General features: G+C 41.2%; 1 protein-coding gene across 3 annotated transcripts in view; it reads left to right on the top strand.

The window, feature by feature from the left end:
* Positions 1-24,344, top strand: part of PPM1H (protein phosphatase, Mg2+/Mn2+ dependent 1H) — a 278,117-nt gene that overhangs the window by 237,299 nt on the left and 16,474 nt on the right. For 2 of the 3 annotated variants that reach the window (XM_077111275.1, XM_077111274.1), the window contains exon 9: positions 14,736-14,887. In XM_077111275.1, the coding sequence (XP_076967390.1) occupies positions 14,736-14,887 (152 nt within the window). Of the gene's footprint in view, positions 1-14,735; positions 14,888-23,050; positions 23,726-24,344 lie in introns of those variants that run through there. The other variant, XM_077111276.1, reaches the window with a different exon arrangement.

Genomic DNA, 24,344 nt, shown 5'->3' with positions numbered 1-24,344 from the left:
ACATGTATAAACCAGTTTATGCCTTAAAGCAAAGTAAAAACCTCTTTCTTACCTCCCTCCTCTGTACACATGTTCATATGTTCTGTGTACAGTGAGAAAAGCTCAGTTTGGTGTGAAGGAGAATGATCTATGTGCCTTTAGATTTTAGATCTTCTAATCTCTCTGCCAGTATTGAATTAAAAAAGAGACTAGGATTAAACTGGGACTAGATGGAAGATTCCCTGAAGATTAAGGAAAAATTCCAGTAGACTGATCAGAAACTTCTTGCCACCTAGCTGAAATGATGCTGGTCCATGAGCGAATGGATTGGTGCTTTCAGCATTAGTGAGCGGAAGGGAGGATTTAAAGGAAATTGGTGACCTCTGGAAAAACTTAATTGCTCTTAGAAAAGTTGTGGAGTTGAATAAGGTGTGGAAGTTTTTATATTAACAAAAACAACTTTTATTAAATATTTCAGATGAGCTAGACAACATCTTAAGTTTTTAATATGTAACATCTCATTTAATCCTCACAACACCCCTGTGAGGTAGGTATGGTTGATGATACCCGTTTCTCAGATTGGGAAATTGACACCCAGGCAAGTGAAATAATTCCCCCAAAATTGTAGAGCTCAGTAGCAAGCTGGTACGAGTACCTAGATCTGTCTAATTAGAGCAGGGCCTGTAGAGGAGAGAAGCTGAATTCAAGGAAATTTTTTTGGACAGAGGCCCACTGGGTACTGGTTCAAAGGGCTGTGAAGAGGCACCTTTGTCTTGAGAACGAAGAGAGGTCTTGGGACCTCAGTGACTAGGGTTTTATTACTGGCCTCAGACCGAAGTGGAAAATGATGATATTGTAGAATGGGTAATTGAGAAATATGGTAATGGTCTTTTGTATGCACAAACTCGGGACAGAGGGAGCTGTGTGGCACAAGCATGTGCAGCCGTAATTTAGCTTAATGGGTATGTAGCGTGTATCTCAAGATTCTCTTACACGAGATTAAAATGGTTGTGCACTTTTAAATGCTTCCAGATGGAAAGGCCTTGGCCAGAGTCTAGAGATGGGGGCTGGGGCAAAATTAGAAGGGAAGATGGGGAACAGCTTGAATTGGCTACTTTGGAGGAAGTTCAGAGGAAGATGGATGGTTCCGGAAAACCCTCCATCCCCAGACGCTGGGGGTAGACACTCCTTTTCCTTGGTTGGTGGCGATAAAATCATACCCAGGAAAAACTGCTAGGGACTTTTATGGGAAGCCCAGAAAGCCAACTTAATAACTGACTCCCTTGCTGTCTTCACTCCCCCACTTCCACCCCAAGCCTACCCTCGCATTCTAACTGCAGCTTCCTAAGGAAGTTATGCTTTTGTCTTTGCCAAACATGGATCTTTATTTCACATCTGCATTCTAAACTTCAAGCCCAGATCAGCCTGGTAGTTTTAACGCTTGGAGAAAAAATGTGACTTAGTTCTAAGAAAAAGGGCTCAAAAATCTTCTTGGAAATCAGCATTGTTCCCATTCATTATTGTAGGCCCTAATTCGATTTGATGAGTTAAATATAAATAAATCAGAAGCATGTGGACCAGATTTACGTAAAAAACGCACAGGGGTTTAAAAATTAGAGAAGTGTTTCTAGCCAAACACATTTTTGGTTTCACTGAACACAAAGCGCTGGAAAAGTCTTGAGTTTGCCAAACCCAGAGTGCAGCCGCCAGGTTTGCTGCGCTTCCCCCCTCAAGCCTTTCCAGTCTAAGGCAGGGATTTCTGGCCAAAGACGGAATTCCACCAGAGGCCTGCTCAGCAGAGTCTAGGCCTGAGAGCTGGAGGCCATGGGTTGAGCAGAGGAGGCATTTTTCTCCCCTGTGTCCCAGCATCTTGTTTTCTCTGAGGAACAAGCTAGGATGCAGCCCCCACCCCACCCCCACTCCCCCCAACCCTCCACCCCGCCTCACAGTGGAAGGGAAACTTCCCCCAGATCCCCCCACTGTCTTGTTCAATGAGGGTCACCATTAAATTTTTTTAGACCATCCTAAAAGAGTTCAAGTGGAGAAAGAAAGGATTTATCAACGCAAACCCACTGGAGCCGAGGCTCTCCACATGTTCTCCTTTTCCAGCCCTTCTCCCACTCCCAGCAGGCCCAGACATCATCGGGTAAATTACAGAGTGTCATGTTACTCAGCAGCTTGGCACAGGCCTGCAGCCTAAACCCTCCAGATGTTCTCTGCTCCACGCCCCTTTCTGGCCCGCGACAGGCTCTCTGTAGAGCTAGGATACTTCTCAATTTCACCTTCCCTTTCCAGCCTCTCGTCCAAGCCTGGGGTGTTACCTTTAGTCTCCTTTTGGGCTCTTGGAAGAACAGGGTCTTTTTCTTTTCAGGGGCCGACTCCTCCTCAACTCAGCGGTCCTTCCCCCTCCCCGCCCCTGCCACACTGAGCCACAAGGAACCCAATTTTCTCTCTCTTTCATTTTTCCCCTCTCCTTGGTCTTAAAGAATCCTGTCAGCTGTTTCTTATAACTCCAGATCACTCATTTAGCTCATTCTCAGTTTTCTCTCTCGACGTTATTTTTTTCTTTCATCCGAAACAACCTTCCCTAATAGAACGGAGACTTCGAACTCCAGTGTCTGAATTTTGACTCCAGTACTGACATTGCTAGGTGCCTGCCTTTTCTCTTCCTTCAGGTGGGGTGGGAAAAAAAAATGCCTCTGTTGACAAGTTGCTGGGAAAAGTAAAAGAAAATGTCCATGAAATTGCCTGGGACAGGGTCAGCTACGCCCTCAGGGATAATCAGTATATCTTGGTTTTCCTTCCCCTCCATCTTCTGGAAGGCCTCTCACCCTAGGGGCTTCCAGTTTTCACTTTCATATTGAGAGATAATGACCATTTTGTTTGGGACTGCCCGGTTGTCTACCATGAAAGCATGAGATCTCTCTTAGCAGTTGCAACCTTCTGATTCCTGGTGATTTATCATGCCCTAAGTCAAACTCTCGTTTGGATAAAGAACACTCCGTGTTGCATGCCGTGGTTAGACCAAACAATAAAAAACAATATTGGTGCATAATGTCATGGATTGTATTAAATGAGGCAGACTGTGATTGTACATATAAATAGTGTGATCATAAGTAGATAAAAATATGTGTATACATGGCCAAAAGTCTTGAAGCTTTCCAAAATGTAACAATAGTTATCTTTGGGTAATACAGGAAAAAAAATTTTTTTCAATTATGCTAGGCTTGTCAAACTGTAGGAGGTGGTGTGTTAATGGGTTGTGGAGGTTAAAAACCTGGACTTGTAATCAGTCTTGGCTTCCAACTCTTCTCTTACCAGCTGGGCGACCTTGACGAAGTTACTTTACCTAAATCTCTGCTTCCTTTTCAGCAGAAGGGGACAATAAAGTTGTTGTAAGAAACAAATTAAATGACATATTCCAAGGGCTTAGCTCAGAACCTGGCATAATAAATATTAATTCCCATTCCTCTTTCTAGTCCACAAAACCACGAAATTTCACTGGATCTTTCTGGACGGTCTCTCTGCCCTGTTAACGTTTATTGAGTAGAACACAAGGGAACCCATCCTTAAGGAATAAGAATTGGGGCCAGATGGAAGGTGAGACAAGCCAAAGCCACAAAACACTGTGGTTGCTGCTTCCTAAAGTACATGAGGAATTCAAAGAAGCGAGAGATGAACTGTATAATCTGGAGAAGAAGAGAATAAACAGAACTGGGAAAAGAAGGAAACCAGTGTGGGTCTGGTGTGAAGTAAAATTTGCCTCAGGACAGTTTAATGGGTTAAGTTGAAGGGCTGTTAGCTATAATAAAGCTAATTATTACAAAGGGCCTCGAATGGGGCCTGTGGCAGTAGATAAGGTCCTTTGGCAGAGGAAGAGATTGATGAATGTAGCGTTTGAGAACCTCCGTCTGTGGCAGCAGGTAGGTGAGTGGGAGAGTTGGAAGGGCAGGCGCTTGAGACAGGGAGGCCATCGTAGGACTGGAACTGTGGCAGTAAGGAGCTGAGCTGGAGCAGGGGCTGCAAAAACTAAAAGGAGGGGGCAGAACTGAGCAAAGGTTTTTTAAAAAATGTAACATAACCTGATGGCAGATTTGATTTAGAGGATGAAGCAGAGTAAAAAGGTAAGAAAAAAAATTTTTCTTTGCTTTCCAGCCTAAAAGAAAGGAAGAATGGGTAGTGCTTATGGGGTTTGAAGAAGAAAATTAATTGTATGCCTTTACCCCTCCGAGTTTTCTAAACCAATTTTTAGAAATAGACATAAGAATCAAGCATCAACACAGCTTTATGGCTATTATAAAGTTAGATTGGAAGCCATGGCTTGGATCAAAAACTAAAATGGGCGTTTTCCTCCCCTGCAGCCCCCATATTCAACTGGACAGTTGCGGACTCTCATCTCTCACTGCCCTGAGAAACAAATATTCTTGGTATTTACCTACTGATAGACAGGAGCCGGGGATACGAATGCCACTCATGGACAAGTAGGGACCAAAGAGAATATTCCAAAGAGCTCCATGTCCCATGTTCCACCTGGAGGCCTGGGAATGATGGTCACTTTGTGCCTTTGTTGACTGTGAAACAAACCACTCCCAAAACTTAGAAGCTTTAAAGAGCAAATTATTCTTATTTTTCTTAGTCCTAGGGGTTGACTGGCTTAGCAGGGTTTTTCTCCCTTGGGTATCTCATATGGTTGGGGTTAGACGTCAGCTGGGCTGAAGGCTGTGCTGGAAGGCCAAGATGGCTCCCTCAGGAGGTAGGCTGTCAGTGTTGCCTATGTACTGAACATTCAGCCGAGCTAACTACACATGGCTTCTCCATGTGGTTTCAGCTTCTCATAGCATGGCAGGTGGATTCTGAGAGAAAAGCATCTCAAGAACAGATGTTTTAAGAGTTGCAAGCAGAAGCTGCTATGCTTCTTAATACTTAGCCTCAGAAATCCCAGAATGTCACTTGGGTCACATTGTGTTGGTGAGGGAAGTAACTAGGGGAGGGGAAATGGAGTCCACCTTTGATGTGAGGACCAGCATGCTTATACCGGGAGGGAAGGACTTGATGGTGGCCGTCTTGAAGACTTTCTCACACAGCCTTCCTATCGAAGGACCCTCCCTGCTGTGGGAGCTTGAGGATCATCAACTGTTTTTCCACTGCAAACAATGTAAGTGAGTATGTCAGCTGTTTAGCTACTTAATTAATAAAGGAAATCTGATTTGCAGCATGCGGGCAGATTTACAAAGAAGCTAATTACACTTAAGCATTAGGACCCTTCACTTGGACCAGCCCCTGTGAGTTCTGGTTGTTGCTGGGAAATTTAAGATGTTCTAGATGGGGAGGAGAAGCAAGGTTGTAATCAGGAAACATTTTTCAAAAGGAAGGGGCCTCAATTCCCAAGTCTCCAGTAATTTTTTGTGTGTGATTTCCTTTATTCTTAATCAGCATCCACTTTCGTATCTAAATTTGTATTCACAATTAATTTTGTGTTCTTTCTCAAAAAGAGCCGCTAAAATTTTATAAACATCAGGCCCACAAAACACGGATTCTCCTGCACAAAGGGAAAATAATGAGTTCTATCTAAGGATATTTAGATAAACTAGAGCAGTGGTATTGGATAGCTTTCATAATCTCTACTCTAATTCCATACATCTGCAACATTTCATTATACATCCATGATCGCAGTTGGAGTGATACACCTTGGAGGCTTCTTGTTGCCCCTGCCCCACCACCACCACCACTTTGAATAGTCTGGGGGAAAAAACACATGCTAAGAGTTTGCATTGACTGCTTTCTTTGATTCTGGAAACATCTGACTTATATAGGAGACTTCATAACTTTTTCCATCTCCATCTCTACCTGTCAAGTCTAACTGTAAAGATCACTGTATGCATCTGTACATCATTTACATGTGTTGGTCCCATTTGGCCAGTGACTTGAGGGTTGCTAACCAGCTGTGTGAATAAAACCAGTATATGAAATTTACTCTGACACATAGGAAAAGAGCTAGCTAGGCAATTTAAATCAGTGGTCATGCAAAGAAAGCCAACCAGAACGTTTGTGTCAAACATTTTCTCCTGTTAGAGATTCTTACCCTATGGGCCTCTGCTGAAAAATCACAATTTCATTTGAATGTTTACAGCTGATTTTGATAAACGTTACGGCATCTTTTTTTTTTTTTTTTGAATTTGGCAAAAGAGATCTGTCTATAAATAAGAAAAACTGAAATACCTCCAGAGGTGGGTATGTCTTATTTACTACCTTAGGTTCCTCCTTAATTTGAACCCCATTTTCCTGATTCCAGATTCCAGATATTATATACCTGGTTCCAGATATTCTCAGATATTAATGCATGCAAGAGGAGCTTGAGGAGTTTGTTTAAAAAAAAAAAAAAAAAAACCCTGGCATCCACTTCCTGAAAATCTGAATCAATCAAATCGAAAGTGAGTCCTAGGAATATTTCAGACAATTCTGAAGCTGAAAATCCAAAGACCATTCTTCATTGTGCTTCAGAACTTCTCTTTTACATTCCTAAAACTGTCTTCTGATATATCAGTGCTCTAATCATGGATTGCGTGGTTCATTCTTATGGCTCATTTGGTCCAATGCTGGGCAGAGCGGTTAGGGATGTCACACACCTCATTCTGTGCTGGAACACAGGTCTGCGGGGACCTGGAATTCCTGCTACCTGAATAGCTGCAATCAGCAGGACTGACTTTGCTGCGCAGTGGCATCCCACAGTATACACGCAGTGATCGTCCCTGCTCTTGCAAAGCAAGCTGCATAACTAACTTGCTCACTTGCTGTCTTCTCACTTGAGATCTCAGATAACCCATCATATAGTGAAGAGTCCTATGAAGCATTCCCACACTGGTTATTTTTGTTCCCAACGGCCAGCAACAGCTACAGGAATGAAGACTAGCAGTTATTTCATTATTTATACATCAGGTGACCAACCACATAAATTGTCATCTAAACCTTGACATTTTTGAAAATCAAAGGGGGCACGATTAATAATTCTGCTGGGAAAACAAGCATAAACCAAAGCTACCCCAGGCATACAGCGATGTATGGTCACTGTTTCTGTCTCATCTGAGGCGCCTCAATCCATCCGTGCTACTCCCAGGTACTTGAACATACTGCTAGGATATCTTCTGACCCTTATTTCCATAAATAAGCTTGTTAGTAAAGATCAAATTAATCCTCAAGTGATTATGAGTTGATTCAATTTCGTTGTTTTACTGATTGGTTCAACAAGCCCTTAATTCAGTGGTGAACAAGTCATTGGAAGACCAGGAAAAGCAGCATTTCATGAGAGTGTCCCGGCATGTAAGTGAAAATTCTTTCGTATGGCTCACCTCAGTTTGAGTTGTCAAGTGCCAGGTCTTATGTGGAGGAAAGTAGAAGTCTTATGCTAGAGCAGCCAGGCAGTGAGTGAGACTTCAGACTGTCTTCACACTACCTAATATTTCATCCAGTTTAGAAACTTTTTGAGCTATAAGATTGTATCCACCCTCCAGAATCAAATTTTTATTTTTACTGTGGACTAGGGGGAAAAAAAGCCTCAAGAATATCTCTGGTATATTGTAAGTATAAAATCACACCGTCAAAACAGCCAGCTCATACTCAGATGTCATTTGATTCATCTGCAGCCAAATCCTCTGAGTTCATATGGCCAGTGACATCAGGGTCTAACTAACTCATCCAGTGATAGAGTCATGCAATGTTCGAACCATAAGCATTCCTAGTAGCACATACTCTCACATACTCAGGCCTTGTCCCCTGCTGTTTCCTCTGCTGTAACACATAAGATGGCCAGCTCCTCTTCCCTTATACTCTGCCCCTGATCAATTATTACTCTTATTTCATTGAATATTCCCAGAAGGTGCGTAAAAGACCTTGAAAAAGCAAATGAACAAATGGTTTGCCTAACTAATAAGGGGCCAACGTGTGTCTCAAACCCAAGTCTTCTGCCACCAAATTCAGCATTAACTCAAAGACATTGTACGTAGCTGGAGAGCATTTGGATGACTTGGTGATCTGTCAGAATACCAATAATGAAGGAATCAATTTGGGCAGTTTAGGACCGTGAGAGATTCTACTAGAGTTTTGTTTTCTTCTAGTATAACTGTCATATTCCAAGTTCTATAGGTCCAGTTTTTGGGTTGGCCACATGGAGAAGAAGGGACAAGACTTCGTACTCCCTGGTTTCCTACCACTCTTGACAGCCTTTACGTTAGGAACCACCTTTGGCTTTTCTGCCAAGAATACTAACGAGAGTCCCAGTCTCTGCTTTTTTTTTTTTTTAACTTTTTTTTTTATTGTGGATTATAACATATATTCAAAAAAGCAGTAAATCTCCAAGTACATTTTTAAAGTAGCTATAGAACAGATTTTAAAGTTTGGAATGGGTTACAGTTCCATGATTTTTAATTTTTCTTCTAGCTGCTCCAAGACACTGGAGACCAACAGAAATATCAATGTAATGATTCAGCAGTCATACTCATTTGTTAAATCCTATCTTCTCAGTTATACTCCTCCTTCTCTTTAAATAACATATATACATAAAAGCAATAAATTTCAAAGTACATTGCAGCAATTAGTTGTAGAGCAGATTTCAGAGTTTGGTATAGGGTTACAATTCCACAATTTTAGGTTTTTATTTCTAGCTGCTCTGAGATACTGGAGGCTAAAAGAAATACCAGTATAATGACTCAGCACTCATACTTATTTGTTAAACCCATCCTTCTCTGTATAACTCTGCCATCACCTTTAATCTTTCTGTCCCACTCTTTAGGGGTATTTGGGCTATTCCCATTCTAACTTTTTCATATTGGAAGGGACTGTCAATAATATGGGATAGGGGAATGGAACTAGTTGATGTTCTAGAAGGGCTGACCCCTCTCCATTTCAGGACTTATCTGGTCCAGGGACCCATCTGGAGGTTGAAGGTTTTAGAGAGTTACCCTTGTGTGTGGAACCTTTGTAGAATCTTATATAATGCCCTAGCTATTGTTTAAGATTGGCAGGAATGGTTTTATTTGGGGTTTGGCAAGTTACTATAGGTGGCAATGTCTGACTGAAGCATGCGTAACAGTGACCTCCAGTGTAGCCTCTTGACTCTATTTCTAATGACTGCTATTTTAAATGGAACTTTGGAGTTGAACCCCAGATCCCCTGAGGCCACTCTTACTCTTTTCCTTCCACCACCTATTCTGTTTTCAGCTGTATCATCCTGAGATGAGTGCCACAAGATGATAGCATTGTTAGCACATAAGAATTTGCAATTCCATCCACATCATCTCATTTGATCTTCATAACAGCTCTGGGAGAGAGATAGCAGAGGTATTAGAATATTGTATTTATTTTTGCAAAAGTTTTTTTCTTAATAATTCCAGAGATAAGAAAATAGCTACAGAATAAGTGACTTAAGTCATGAAGCTGGTTAGAAGCAGAAACCTGAAGCAAAGGCTTCTGATAACAAGGACAGGGCTCTTTCCCCTCCACAAAGCCTGGTCTGAACTGGGTTTGCTCATCATCCTACAGTGAATTCTTAAAAGAGAAAAAAGGTTTAGAGAATTTGCTGAGCTGATAAAGCCATAAAAGCAGTGAGGGCATCCTGGAGAAGCAGCAGAGATTTGGCAAATGGAAGAATTAATGGGTCCTTTTTAAAAGTCTCTTCTAGAAGCCGGCATCAGCTCAGAGCAGTCTGAGCTCTGTTAATGTGTCACCGAAATATCATCAGTAATAGAACAAAGATGCAAGCACGTATTAGGCAAGTGCTGAAACAGCAGCCCATGGCTGAAAACTAAGTGAAGGTGCTGAGTTAAAGAGTTGCTTGTCAAGGCCTTCTGTGTAAAATAGGTGTTCAGTGATGGCATTAAGGCATCTCTGTAACTGCTCAGAAGCCGAGGGCCCTGTGAGAACAGTCAACCCTTGACTCGTTCAAGGGCAGATTAGCCAAGGCTCTTGTTTACCCCCAGACATATTCCTTCTCCCTAACTTCTGCATGTTTTCCTGTTTGCTGGCAGTTCCACTGAAGACAGGGAAAGGAAAAGGAGTTTCTACTGTAAATATCAGCACATTACATTTCAGTGACTATTTTGGACAGTACAGAGCTAGGATGCTAAATCTTTTGGGTCACTGTGAGATTAGGAAGTCTCCTGAATGAATTTCATAGATTTCATATTTTTCCTCCTTCCTTCCCCCTCCACTTATGCTTTGTCTCAGCAAGTTTGGCCTGAATACCTACTAGAGTTCAGTAGTATGGCTAGGTTCACAGAAGAAACGTAAAATGGGATCTCTGCCCTCTAGGAGTTGAATTTTTGGGAGAGAGATAAGATAACCGATTCCAAAGCTGGCTTAGTATATATTGGAATGTCACTGGATGCTCACTGTAAGCAGGACAGGGGTAAAGGCCCAGCCAGGGAAAGGCTTCCTCAGTGATTTATTGAGCCGTTACCAAGTGCAGGGCTCTGTGTTCTATTCTGGTGATCGGAACAAATAGGATAGCTCAGTCCTTGCTCTCAGAGGAATTTATTGTTTATTAAAGTATTTTGCAAGGTGAGATTCTCCCACCACTTGCATCAGAATTTCCTGGGATCCTTGTTTACGCTGAAGATTCCTTGGCCTCAGCTCAAATCTACACCATCAGAATTGATGGTATAGATTCCATACACAATCAGGTTCCATACACAATCAGGAACCTTGAACCTTAATTTGTTTAATAAGCACCCCAAGTAATTCTTAACACACCAAAGTTTGAGAACAACTAATCTTGTAGAAAACACAGCCAGTAACAAGCTTAAACAAACAGGTCACTATTGTATTAGTGGGTGGAAAGGAATTGTGATTGCCAAGGAAAGGAAAAGAGAGATAGTTGCCCTTTGGTCTTCCCGTAAATTGCCTTAACCACAGAAGTGGCATTGCACTGCCCTCTGCCTCAAACCCCTATTTTTTACCATCATTCTAATACCATATCCACATGCTGTTAATCCAAGGAAGTGGCAGGTACCTAAAGGAAGGAAGGGAAGACACAGGGACCCATAGAAAAGCACCTTACTTGTTCACATCTCTGTTCAAATGGAACTTTCCAGAGAGGACTTCCATGACCACGTCTTCCAAAATGGCTGTCATTCTTCTTTCCCTGCTTGAATTTTCTTCAGCGCACTTATCATTATCTGATATGATAATTTATTTGATTTAGAAGTTCTGAGGGACTTTGGGCACAGCTCTATCCCACATGTCTAGAGCAGTGCTTGACACATAGCGAGTGCTCTCTCTGTGAACATATATTGGAAGCAGCAGAACGGGGCAGATAGGTCCGCAGGGCCCCGGTCCCCCGGCTGCTCTGAGAAACTGCAAACCCCGCAGGGATCTGTGTGCCCTTGGCAGGTGGGAACTTGGGGAGGAGCCTGTGAAAGCCCTGAGCATGTTCTCCAGCTCCCCTGTAGACAAAGGTGGTTTTTGTAGTTTGCATCTCCCCTCCCTGGGCCGGCAGTCACTCTTCCAGATTCCAAGTCCTGGGGAGCTTCAGAGCCCGTGAGTTTCATGTGAGTCTCGAGGAACACAGAGGAGCTGCTGAAGGACTTGAACAGGGGGCCGTTGGGAGGTGAGTGTGGTCTGCTTGAGAAGGACCAGCACAGCTTCAGGGAGGGACGGTCAGAACTCTGGAGCTCCCTGGAATCCGCTGAGGTCCTTGCTGCCGGGATGGTAAGCGTGCTCTGGGCTGGCTTTCACAGCGGTCCAAGTCTTCTGAAACATATTTACAAGATGTTCTGCATCACAGGCTAGCGTATAAGACATGAGCTATAAGTGAAAAGTTGGCAGAGTCCTTTGGAATTTGGCTAAAGGGCAGGAAACAAAGGGTATCAGTAAAAATCTGAAAGGAGAGTAACTGGGTAGTGCCTTAGGGAATAGAGTTGTGACCAGCTTTTTATTTTTACATAAAGATTACCTGACGGTGGTATTGAAAGGGATTTTCATGTTGGCTAATGAAAGTGAGTGACAGAACTGTGTGTGGAGATGGGAGTGGTGGACTTAGGTAAGGATTAACTTTATTGACAGAAATGAAGTGGAGCATGTTCTAATAAATTTGTATTTATCAACCTATACCCATTCTGGCAGCTAGACTTTCATTTGTGTAATGGGCAGGACAACCTCAGCTTGAACAACTCAACAGAAACATTTTCTATTCTATGGAGCTCAAATTATCATAGAAATCTATCGTAGACATATCCTGTATTCATTTCTTCAGACTGCTGTAAGACAGTATCACAAGCTAGATGGCTTAAAACTGTAGAAATGTATTCTCTCCTGGTTCTAGAGGCTGAAAGTCTGAAATCAAGGTGTCAACAGAGCCATGCCTCTCTGGAGGTTTTAGGAAAGGATCTGTTCCATGCCGCTCTCCCAAATTCTGGTGATGGCTGGCAATGCTTGGCATTCCGTGGCTTGTAGATGTAGCACTCCAGTCTCTGCTTCCATCTTCACATGGCACTGTCCTCTCTTTGTGTCCAAACCTGCCAACTCCCTTATAAATATACAAGTCGTAGGGCCTACCCTAACCCAGTATGTTCTCACCTTATCTTGATTACATCTGCAAAGGCCCTGTTCCCAAATCAGGTTACGTTCACAAGTACCAGGGGTTAGGACTTTGACGTTTTTGACGGGGGGTTGCAGGAGGGCACCATTTAACTCACAGTATACCCTAATAAATTATCAGTCATTCTTACATCAAGATATTGCATACTAGAAGTAACAATACAGAGAGCCACGTGGGAGCACAGGAGTGACATTTGCTGTCTTCTCTGTAGCCTACTCTAGGGGACAGTCTATTTAGGCATCATGGCATCCATGAATCCCTTGACTTCCCTTATTTACAAAACTGCCCAAGTAGGAATGTTCCATGGCCTTGCTGTTCAAAGTGTGGTCTGTGGACCTGCAGCATCGCCTGAGAGCAACTTAGAAATGCAGAATCCCAGGCCCCACTCCAGAACTGCATAAAATCTGCATTTTAGCTGGATCCCTGGGTGATTCTTAAGTACATTACAGTTTGAGAAGCACTGCTGTAGGACCCACAGAAAATAAAGCAAAGGGGGTTTGGGTTGCTTCTGATAGAGCAAAAATTGGAGCACGTTATTTCAGTGGCCTGAAGATAGATTTCTGGCATATAGGACTGTCCAGGTGCTGTAAACTTAAGTTCCCCTTTCTGTTTTCTTTAATTTGGCTCATAGGCACAGTGTCTTCTCCAGGATGTAAGCTCATCCTTAAGTGAACATGTTTTTTCAGAAGATGTTAAAAGCCAGTCCAGTGTGCCTGATAGTTCCTCCCCCTGAGTGTGGCACACGTGCTGGGTCATTAGCTAACTGTTCCCATCTAGTGTGCAGACCACAGAGGCCTGGCACCTGGAGACTGCTTTTAATTTGAGCTCATTTGCCAAGGGCTCTGTGATTAGATGTGGGCTTTTTGTTTTGTTCTGCAGCTTTTCATCCACAGTACCAGCACCACAGGAGGGCTTCACTGGCCTAGGGAAACCTTTCTAAAACATAGGAGGCTTGGCTTTCAAAGACCTGGATTTGAACAACCTGTCGGCCTCTTAGAATTGTATTCTGTCTAAATCAGAGATGTTATAGTGATGACTGTGTGCGACAGGACACAGGAGTGGCAGCCTATGCTACATCTCACTCCTCTCCTCCCCTGACCTACAGCTCTCACTCAGATTTGCTTTTAGAAACTAGGACAAAGTAATAAGGGGGGTTGAAGGAGTCAGAAAATTGATGAAATTGACATGCCTTTGAAATGTGTGGACAGGGACTGATTCTGCTATCTCAACTCTGGCAGATTAGGAGGTGACAGCAATGAAATTCCAACCCCCTCTCCTCACCAGAGCAGGGTATACATAGAATTTTGACCAAACCCAAATAAGGCTTGATTTTTATTATTACTGGCTTTCCTAAGGCTGTTGTTCTCTTATGTTCAAAGAGCTTAGGTGGTTGTTGATATGTCCAAGTTATGCAAGGTACTAGAAAGGAGGAAAGACTTAGGTTTACCAGTACACACTTTGGAGATCCAGACTGAACAAGTGTCCACAACCTAGCCAAGACTGTGGACTTCTCCAACTTGATTGTAGCCTCAGAGCCCCATCCTTACATGAGATGAGTCTGGCCACTTGGACCTCAAAGTGGTTAAGCCAAGAGGTTTTCATGTGAGCGCATTAAATGAAGAGTGTCTCCTCAGTTCTAGACAAATGCATACAGAGCAGCTATTAAGAGTCTTCCCACAGACTGAAGCTCCTTAGAAGTAGAGATTTCTGTTATTCATCTTTGTACTTAAACCACCTGACAGAGAGTAGGTCTTTCATAAATGTGTGCTGAATGAATATGCGAAGGAAGGAAGCAAGCAGCCGCTTACTGCTTATTTGGCTAGCACAGTGTCCACATGAAGTCGTCATACCAACTTCACTTAAGGCATTACATTTTCAATTAATTTCTCCTTTATTGACTATGAAGCATACCTCTGGGTATGCTCTTGGACTCATTCGTGGCTGTGTGTTGAGACCCACGTACAAGCAGTTCTCAAAAGGAGGCTACCTTTGGCTACAGAGCTTTCTGCATGTCAAGTACATTATAATGTATTCCTGAAAACCACTAGTCTTGGAAGGAAAATGGAAGTTGAATCAGAAGCCAGTTTGTTAGGGGGAATAATTATGTGTCTTGGAGAGCCTAGAAAATGTGTTCCCAACTTCTTAAGCCAGGGGTATTTCTTTTCAGGTAAGAGTCTACGATCTCTCCAAATATGACCATGGAGCAGATGATGTGCTTATCTTGGCCACTGATGGACTCTGGGATGTTTTATCAAATGAAGAAGTGGCAGAAGCAGTCACTCAGTTTCTTCCTAATTGTGATCCTGATGACCCTCACAGGTTTGTACATTTCTATGATTATACAGTTCTTCCTCAAGCAGTCTTTTACAACATGACTGAAATAAATAATAATCATGCAATTTTCATCATTAATGATTTATAGTAGAGGCTGATATGGATGGTTTAGTAACCAAACTGCAGAAAGGACTCACTTATTAGAGATGCTTTCCCAGCCAAATAAAAACGCTCAAGTTGAACCTAGATACAAGTGGTAGAATATTGGATTTGTTAGATAATTTAACTGCATATCTTTCTCAAATTTCCACTTTATATCTTTCAAAGAGGGAATAATACAGTCTTTGAATCTGCTCATAAGAGTGATAATAAATACTGCGGCATTGATTTTTATTCACTTGGGAATTGTTTCATCTGAGAACCATGAGGAAGGGACAGAAAAATTAGGGTAGATATTCCTTTCTAGTAGAATGGTGGTGTAAATGCCCTAAACAACCCTAAATGACTCTCAAAAATAAACAGAAATCTCTACTGGAAAAAGGTATCTTTAACTTAGAACCCAAGGAAACAAGTCACTATGAGTGAAAGCCAGCATGAACAACAAACAATTGACCTGTAAATACTTAATTATTGGGGCTATCAGATAAAAATATAAATAAATATTTTAACATGTTTCAGAAAATGATTTTTAAAGCATTGAAAATGAGTAAGAACAAGAGACTATAAAATGAGCATATTTTAAAAATAAGGAAATAGAATGTCTAGAGATGAGTAGTATAAATTGGAATTAAAATTTATAGGATTAAGCAGATTAGAAACAGTTGAAGATAACATTGGTGAAATAGAAAATTAATCTGAATTAAAAAACCCAAAATATGTCTCAGAGAGACAAAGAGAAGGGAAAATATGAATCAAGATTGAGACCAGACATTTTATGAAGCTAATATCATTTTAATACCAAAACGAGGTAAAGATGCTATAAGAAGGGAAAACTACAGGCCAATCTCCCTAATGAACATAGATGCAAAAATTTTCAATAAAATATTAGCAAATCAAATCCAACAGCACATTAAAAGAAAAAAAAAAAAAGATTGAGACCAGGAGAATGTCCTAAAGTGCTCTAAATAGAATTATGAAAGGAAACAATGTAGAAAATGGGAAGAGGAAAAAGGAGAAATAGTCAGAAGAGGTATATTTTAGTTTGTTAATACTGGCCAGAAATGCAGTGTATGAGAAATGGAATGACTTTATAAAGGGAATTTATTAAGTTACAAGTTTACCATTCTAAGGCCGTAAAAATGTCCAAACTGAGGCATCCATAGAAAGATACCTTGAATTGAGAAGAAAGGCCAGTGACAATTAGAACTCCTCTGTTAACTGGGAAGGCACATGGCTGGCATCTGCTGGTCCTTTGGCTTCTGGTTTCAAACAACTTCCTAGGGGGTGTTTTCTCTCTGCATCTCCAATATATCTCTGTCTGTGCTGGCTCTGAGCTTTTCCCAAAATGCTTTCCTCTAAGGACTCCAATAAGCAGGTTAAGACTCCCCGCCTCAAACAATAGGTCTGCCCCCACAAGATTGGATTAGGATAAAGAACATGGCTTTTCTTGAGTACGTAACAGTTTCAAACCAGCACAATGTAATTACTGAAAAGTTCTAGAATTGTTGGAAGAAAATATACCTAAGATCTAGAAAACCTAATAAATTTCAAGCAGAAAAAAAAAAGAAAGAAAAACTATACATAGGCACTTTATAATGAAACTGAAGAACTTTGGACCAAAAAAAAAAAAAAAAAGATATTTAAAGGAGCAAAAAAGAACAGACAAGTCTGATGCATAGGAATAACATTTAGAGTGACAGCTAACTTTTCCAGAGCAATAATAGGAGCCAAAAGACAGTGGCTAAGTACACTAAGAAAAAAATAACTGTCAATCTAGTACTTTCACACCTAGTAAAAATATAAATAGAGGATACAATAAAAGTATTTTCAGACAAAACTGAGAGATTATACTACCAATAGACCCCTTCTGAAGCAATTCTTAAAGATATACTTAGGAAGGCATAAAAAGGAAATGATTCTAGGCAGGAGAGTGGAAAAAATGGAATATTATGCTAAAATATTAGTAGTTACATGAGTCCATTTAAATGAATATTGACAATATAAAGTAGTGATAAGAATATATAACTTTTGAGATTTAACATGATAAAACTAAAATACTGGATAAAAATAATATATTAATTGGCAAGGGAGGGATGGTGTTGGGGATTGAATCATGTCCCCCCCGCCAAAACATGTTCAGGTCCCAAGCTATTGGTGTGAACCCATTTGTAAATAGCATCTTTGAAGATGTTAAGATTAGGTAAGGTGTACCCAAACTGAAGGAGGGTGGGCCTTAATACAATATGGCTGAAGTCCTTATAAACAAAGAAAATTGGACATGGCAGGAGAAGCTACAGGGCACAACCAGAAGCTGGAAGTCAGAACCCAGAAGAGAAAGGAAAAGATGCTGCCATGTGATCAAAAAGGCAACAAACCCCAAAGATTGCTGATAGCCAGGAGACACTGACCCCGAAAGGAAGCAAGCCTTCTAGCCTATGAAACCGTGAATCAATAAATTCCTACTGTGAAGCCAACCCACTGTATATATTTGTAATTTTAGCAGCTAGGAAACTAAGAAAGTATTTTACAGTTCTCTCATTCAAGAAATTAGAAGTGTTGAACTTTAGACTTTAAGTAAATGTGTTTAAATCACTAAGGCAACTCCCAAAAGAATAGAGATTATAACTTCCAAGCTACTACAGGAGAAAAAAAATTCACATGGAATTAAAACCAAAACTCAGAAACTTATAAATAACTTATAAATCAAAGGGAAAAGCAATAATGAAAATTGGAAATTACTTGGGCTTGAGTAATAAGAATACTACGTATCAAAACTTATAGATAACAAAGCAAGTGGTAGAAAGTGGGAAATATGCAAAATTAAATGCTGAATTTTGAGCTTTTCTTTTTCTAATGTAACAAGATTTGCATGGATAAAAACGCTGCTCACCTCTGTAGTGCCAGGTGACTGCAATCCTTCCCATGTCATGTAGGCAGATTTAGTCAGAGCTTCCTCAATATTACAAGGAACCCCTGCCCACAAGCTCCGAACTCCTGACCATAGAAAAATAAAATATGTAATAGACCCCAACACAGAGAAAAATATTTCTCAAAATAAGAGCGTAACAGCTGATTCATGCTACTCAGCTAGTTCTATCTATATAAGCAAGTCCACATAAACATGTACAAAAGGATTCTTGTTATGTCAAAGAATTAGGAGCCAACGTAATATTATTGTCTGCCTACAGACTGTTCTTTTCCTATGTGCAGACTTAATAAACTACTGTATTAGTTTATAAATTTGAGTGTGTGGTTCTTATTTTCCCAATAGCATGCAATAACAAAATAGAGAATAAATAAACAATTACAATAAATGACAAAGCCAACTTTTTTAAACAACCAACAAAGTAGATAAATTTCTTATAATATTAATAAAAAAAGCAAGAGGGGGGAAAACAAAAATATTAGGAATAAAAATAGTAATGACTCAGATGCAGCACTAATTGAAGTAATTAGAGGACTTTATGAACATATATGCATTCTTAAATAGGAAGACTCAGCACTGCAAAGATATCCGTTCTCCCTAAATTGAGGTATGGCAACTATAATCAAAATACCAACTGGGGTTTTCATAGAACTAGAGAAGTTGATTCTAAAATGTATTTGAGAGAACAAAATGCCAATGATGTTCGTGACATTTCTGCACATAGGAAGGGAGTGGAGGTTGTGGGCTTTTCCCTACTAGATATCAAGGAAAAGCCAATGTAATAAGACAGTGTAGAAAAAATAAAATCAAGTCCAGATACATTGAGACTTAAATGTGAAAGGCAAAAATAAATACAACTCATAGAAAATAACATGGGAGACTGTCTTTATAACATTGTAACAGGAAAGGATTTCTTAAACAAGACACAGAAAACGCAAACAGTAAAAGGAAGATTGAAAACGTTGTTGATAAACTTAGATTCTTTGAAAGGCAGAAAGACAGTAAAAAGGCAAGCTGTGAACTAGGAGAAATTTGCAATTTGTATGGTTGAAGAGTAATTAGCATCCATAATATATAAAGAACTACCATATGAAGCAATAGAAAAATGAGTGAAAGCCATACAGTCATTACACACAAAACAATTAACACCAGTACAAAGAAGCACAAATTTAAAACACTCTTAGCTATGGTTACTCACCAAATTGGCAACATTTTTAAAAAGTCTGATGATACCAAGATTTAGCGAGGATGTGGAGCAACTGTAATTCTCATAAGCTACAAATAGGTTTGTGAATTTATAGAACCACTTTGAAGTCAGCTTGCATGGGGTAAAGTTGAGCGTATACATAGCCTATAACCTGGCAGGTCCCACTCTTAGGTTGATAACCTGGAGTAGTTAGTTCTTTTGAAAATGTTCTCAGCCGTGTGGTATCAGCTTCACTTGAGAACTTGTTAGAAGTGCAAATTCTCAGGGCCAACCCCGAATCTACCAATTCCCAAATTTTGGAGGCAAGACTTAGCAATTTGTGTTTAACAAACCTTCCAGGTGATTTTGATGCTGCTAAAATTTGAGGACCAACTGCCATAGAGAAACTCTTGCATCATGCCCAAAGATACCCACAGCTTTGGGATTTTTGTCTGTTTTTGCATGGGCAAGCTCTGGGGATCAAACCCGGGTCTCTGGCATGGCAAGCATGATCTCTGCCACCGAGCCGCCGTTGTCTGCCTCACGGCTTTGTTTTTATTACAAAACCTGGAAGCAACTTACATTTCCACTTTAGGATGGATAAACAAAGAATAGAATTCACCTTGAAAAGGAGTAAACCAAAGCTGTGCTCATTCACCGGGAAGAACCTAAAAAACAATGTTGGATTTAAAAAGCAAATAATAGAAGAATACATGCATTATCGTTCCATTTTAAATAAAGTACAAAACTAGCAATATATTGCTTAGTGATATACATTAAAAGTATAAAGAAAAGAGAGAAAATTTCCCAAAATTTAGGGTAATGGTTTTCCCGGGAGGGGAGATGGCAGGAAGAGAGGGGGATATGTCCTTGAGGAAGGGCCCACAGTGGACTTCTGAGGTACTTACTGTTTGTGGTGGTTTGAAGCTGTTATGTGCCCCAGAAAAACATGTTATTAAAACTAATCCATTCTTGTGGATTGCCTTTTGCTGAGGTTACTTCATTTAAGGTATGTATGGTACAGCCCAATCAGGATGGGTCTTAATTCTATTACTGGAGTCTGTTGTAAGCAGAGTAAAATTCAGATAGAATGAGAGAAAGCCACAGAGGGAGCAGCCAGAAGCTGAGACTCAATGGAACCTGGAAGAGAACAGAGAAGCCCAGAGAGGCCACCACGTGCACTGCCCCGGGACAGAGATGCTGGGGACGAAGGAGCACCAGCCGCCAGCCCCAGGATGCCACAGTCTTCAGGGAGAAAGTGTCACCTTGATGCTGCCTTAATTTAGACCTTCCCAGCCTCAAACTGTGAGCAAATAAAGTCCCAGTATTTAACCAAAACAAAATGTTATAGTGTTTGCTTGAGCAACCTAGGAAACTAAAACGCTGGTAAAATTCTGTTCCTTTAGCTCGGTGGCAGGCACATGGTTGTTCATTTATTTTTAAACTATGTTATAAACCCTCCTTTGTGTGTGAAATATGAGAGCCAGAGTACTCTAGTGGTTAAGAGCATCTGTACTCAAACTGCTTGAATTCAAATCTTGCTTCTTCTCCTTCAAACCTTTTCACCTTGGAGAAGTTTCCTTAACCCCCTCTTTGCCTCAGATTCCTCATCTGTAAAATGGGGCTTCCAGTAACACCAGGTTATATAAGTGAAGTACCTGGCATATACTAGGCACTATTTTAACTGGGGGTGATTACTGTATGCTTCATATACTTCACAAAAATTCTTTCAGTAAACAAAAAAAATGAAGCTAGACCATCTCTCTCCTCCTCCTAGGATTGTTTGGTATAACTTTGCTCAGCTCTAGAGGAATCGATGGTATTGTAATTGAAGATTCATTTTGAATTTGAATGTGTTTTACTTCTGCTGCTTTTGTTTTGTGTTTTGTGTCGTACTTGTTAACAATATTCTCATTTTGATTTTCTTACCATGATTGTTTTTATAAAGGTTTGTAAAGCCAGCGGACCATTTTGAGTTAAAAAGAACCCAACATTTCTTTTAGTCTCTCCGAGCTGGTCTGGCCTTGCTTACCAGCCCCTCCCTCTCCATGGCAGCACCTCTGCCCACCAAGGAGCCGTGGCCGACGTGCAGCGTTGTCCAAGCAGCCTGCACTGAGCAGGCACTCGCCGGCTCACCTCAGGCTACGGGGATCTCTGAGATCTGTTGCCTGTGGAGGCAGAGCTTATATCTCCATGGAACAAACAGGGCAGGAGAGAAAAAGTAGTTCTATCTGCCTTTCAGGGAAGATGGAAAACCAAAAGCCTGAGAAAGGAGTCCAGTACTGAAATGAGTGAAAGAAAAAGTTGCAGGAGGAGCAGTTTTATTGAAATAGAATAGGAGGCTTGATGGAAATAAGCAAAACTAAATTCTGGTTGATCTTGGAGATAAGACAGTCAGACATTTTGGCCCAGGGTTTTCTTCTTGGCTAAATAATTCCCATTCATATTCACTCATTTGGGAAATATTATCAAGGACCTATTTTATGAGACTTTGCTAGACCTGGGGAAGAATCCAAGAAGAAAAGAGGTCTGATCCCTGATTGGTTGGAGTTTAAAAGCTGGGAAGAGGGTTACAGAAGCTAAACAGAAACTTGCAGTATGCGTGATTAAAGAGAGGGCCCTACCTAGCAAGCTTCCCAGAGTAAGAGATGTCTTAACTTAAGCTAATAGTACGTGAGTTCTGAAGAGTGCTTTGAAAATAATTATTGCTTTTTTCTTTCATTGCTTTGTATATATGTTATGTTATACAATAAAAAAGTTATTTAAAAAAATACATATATTGTTAGTCCAGGTAGTGTAGGAGTGAGGTGGAGAGAAGGAAGGGAGAACATGGTGCATTCCAGGAATGCCTGGCTTAGCGTGGGGTGGAGGGCTGACAGATGAGGTGTAAGGAGCTAGGTCACATGAGGCCTTCTGAATTCACGAGGTTAATATGAATGTGAAAACTAGTTGTAGAAAAGGAAGCCTGTGGTGATTATATGGAACTTGCATAATTCCCTCATTATGATCCTTAATCAAGAAACATTCTGCACAGCCTGTGGTAAAAAACACGAGAAGTGGGTTGTTTCTCTACCCCTGTGCATTCCTTCATAATCTAAGCCATATTGGAAAATCAGAGAAACTTAATTTGTTTCAAAATTGTAATTTAGGATTTATATAAAATGATGTTGTCATCCATGGGTGTGGCATTTTTGCACATAATCGGGGTATAATTTGGCCCCAGCTTAGCAAGTCTCATGGAGAGGCCCATGGGGCGCAGAGAGTTCAGTTGCAAGAGTTATGGGCAGGGAGATGGGTCCCCGTGAGAGCCTCTGCAGCCCCTCTCTGCCCCTCTCCTTGAAGGGCAGCCACCAGGAATGGAGGTCTGGGGACGGCTCCAAAGACGACATTCATTGCCTGAGGATGCACTCGGGACTTGGAGCTGTTCTGATTGTGTTGTACAAAATGGAAATACAAATGGGAATCTCCCTGATGGTTTCAGCCTAAGTCAAAATTTATCTCATGAAGAAAGGCTGTAATTCCAGAGGTTCTGTTAGCCCTTCTCCAGTCAGAAGAGCTTGTTTCTACCCCAAATGTTGCCCAGGACCATAGGTTTGCCTGGGAGCCGGGAGTAGAGTGTTCCTGGCCAAATAAAGTCAGTCTGTTTGCTAAAAATTGCAAAAAGAAAGATACACTCTCAGGGTGGGCCACCTGAGGGGGAGAGGGAAGGAAAACAAAGCAAGTGAGAACAACAAAATGTTTCTTCACTTGCGCATTTGAGTGGGCCTATTTTACTTTGAATTCTGCCAAGTTTGCGGAGTTTAGTCTAGCAGAGAAGGAGAACAGAAAAAGGCAGGACACCAGCCCTGTGACAGGGAAGACTTTAGTGTTTTGTGGTTTCGTTGTTTGGCTTTTATTTAGGTTGTATGTAGGCGTTTTCTTTTCTTTTTCTTTCTAGTGACAGCCATTCTCGACAAATTTCCAGCATTGTCTTCCTCTGATGACATCACTTCCTAACAAGGAATTTAAAATAGCCTCCGATCCTCCAGAGTGCCTTGTGAGGGGCGAGAGGGATGAGTAGCATACAGACGTGTTTTTAACAGTCTGACCCCCATACCATCCTTTCGGACAGAGATGGGGTAAAAATGAGTGGTATGGTCTTCTTGAACCCAGTGTGTCTTAGGAAGTCGTTTGCAGTTTTGAACTGTCTGGACGAAGGATCCGGAAAATAAAAAGGAGGCTTTGTGGACAAGCCAGAATATGGGTGCAGTGGGGTTTTATCCTTGCTTTCTTTGTGTCTTTTCATCTGTTGGAGAAAAGTGGAGCTGAACTGGCAGTTCTGTGAGTCCTTTTTGGGGTCATGAAATGAAACGTTCATAGGAAATATACCAGCCTAGGGTGGGTTATGGGAGGACGTGGAGGTTGGGCTGCATCATTCTGCAGCTCCGTCTGGTTCCCGTAAGGGAATCCTTTGGGACCTAAACAGTCTGCATGATTCGCAGAGGGTGCTCAGAGAAAGATCTGGAAAGGTTTTTCTGAGGCAAAATATATGAAATTGACTGTCCCTTCTGTAAGGCAGGAGGTTTTGTGGGTGGGTCTCCTGGGAAGAATATTCTAAATGGATGCATGTATGTAAACTCTCAAGGATTTTGTCCAAAAGGAGTAAGTATTAATATTACTAAAAGGGAGGAATATTCAAAATGGATGCATGTATGTAAACTCTCAAGGATTTTGTCCAAAAGGAGTAAGTATTAATATTACTAAAAGGGAGGGGAGTGGGTAACGCTAAGAGGAACTGGGGCCATAGAACAGTTAACCAGACATGGAAGCATGACCTGGATTCATACTCCAAACACCCAGGCACAAGTTACAAAGCTCTGCCCACCCTTCACCTCCCGAAACCTGTCTTAGAAACAGCCCCTTCTTTGTATCTTGGACCTAATGACACACACACACCCCCCACCCTGTGCCATAGCACTCAGGGGGGATTAAATCTGTAAGTGCCAATATACTATAAACCCCAAAGAGCATGTCTCCAGTGAGACCTCAAGTCTTCCCGAGGTCCACACTTCGGATGTCGATCTCCACGTTCCTGTTCTCAGGGCCACAGCTCGCTGCGTGCCTTCAAAGGGAAGAGCCGATTAGTGGAAGGTTAAGCGTAAAATGCCCACCAATATAGACACGTATTAATGCAGGTCTTACCTTGTTTGTATTACCTTGATAACGTGAAATTTACTTTGGCAAAAAGACAA

The sequence above is a fragment of the Tamandua tetradactyla genome, chromosome 7, assembly GCF_023851605.1.
Source record: "Tamandua tetradactyla isolate mTamTet1 chromosome 7, mTamTet1.pri, whole genome shotgun sequence".
In the NCBI taxonomy this organism is placed as follows: Eukaryota; Metazoa; Chordata; class Mammalia; order Pilosa; family Myrmecophagidae; genus Tamandua; species Tamandua tetradactyla.
Note: the sequence above shows the minus strand (reverse complement) of the source record. Positions and strands in the feature narration are given on the sequence as shown.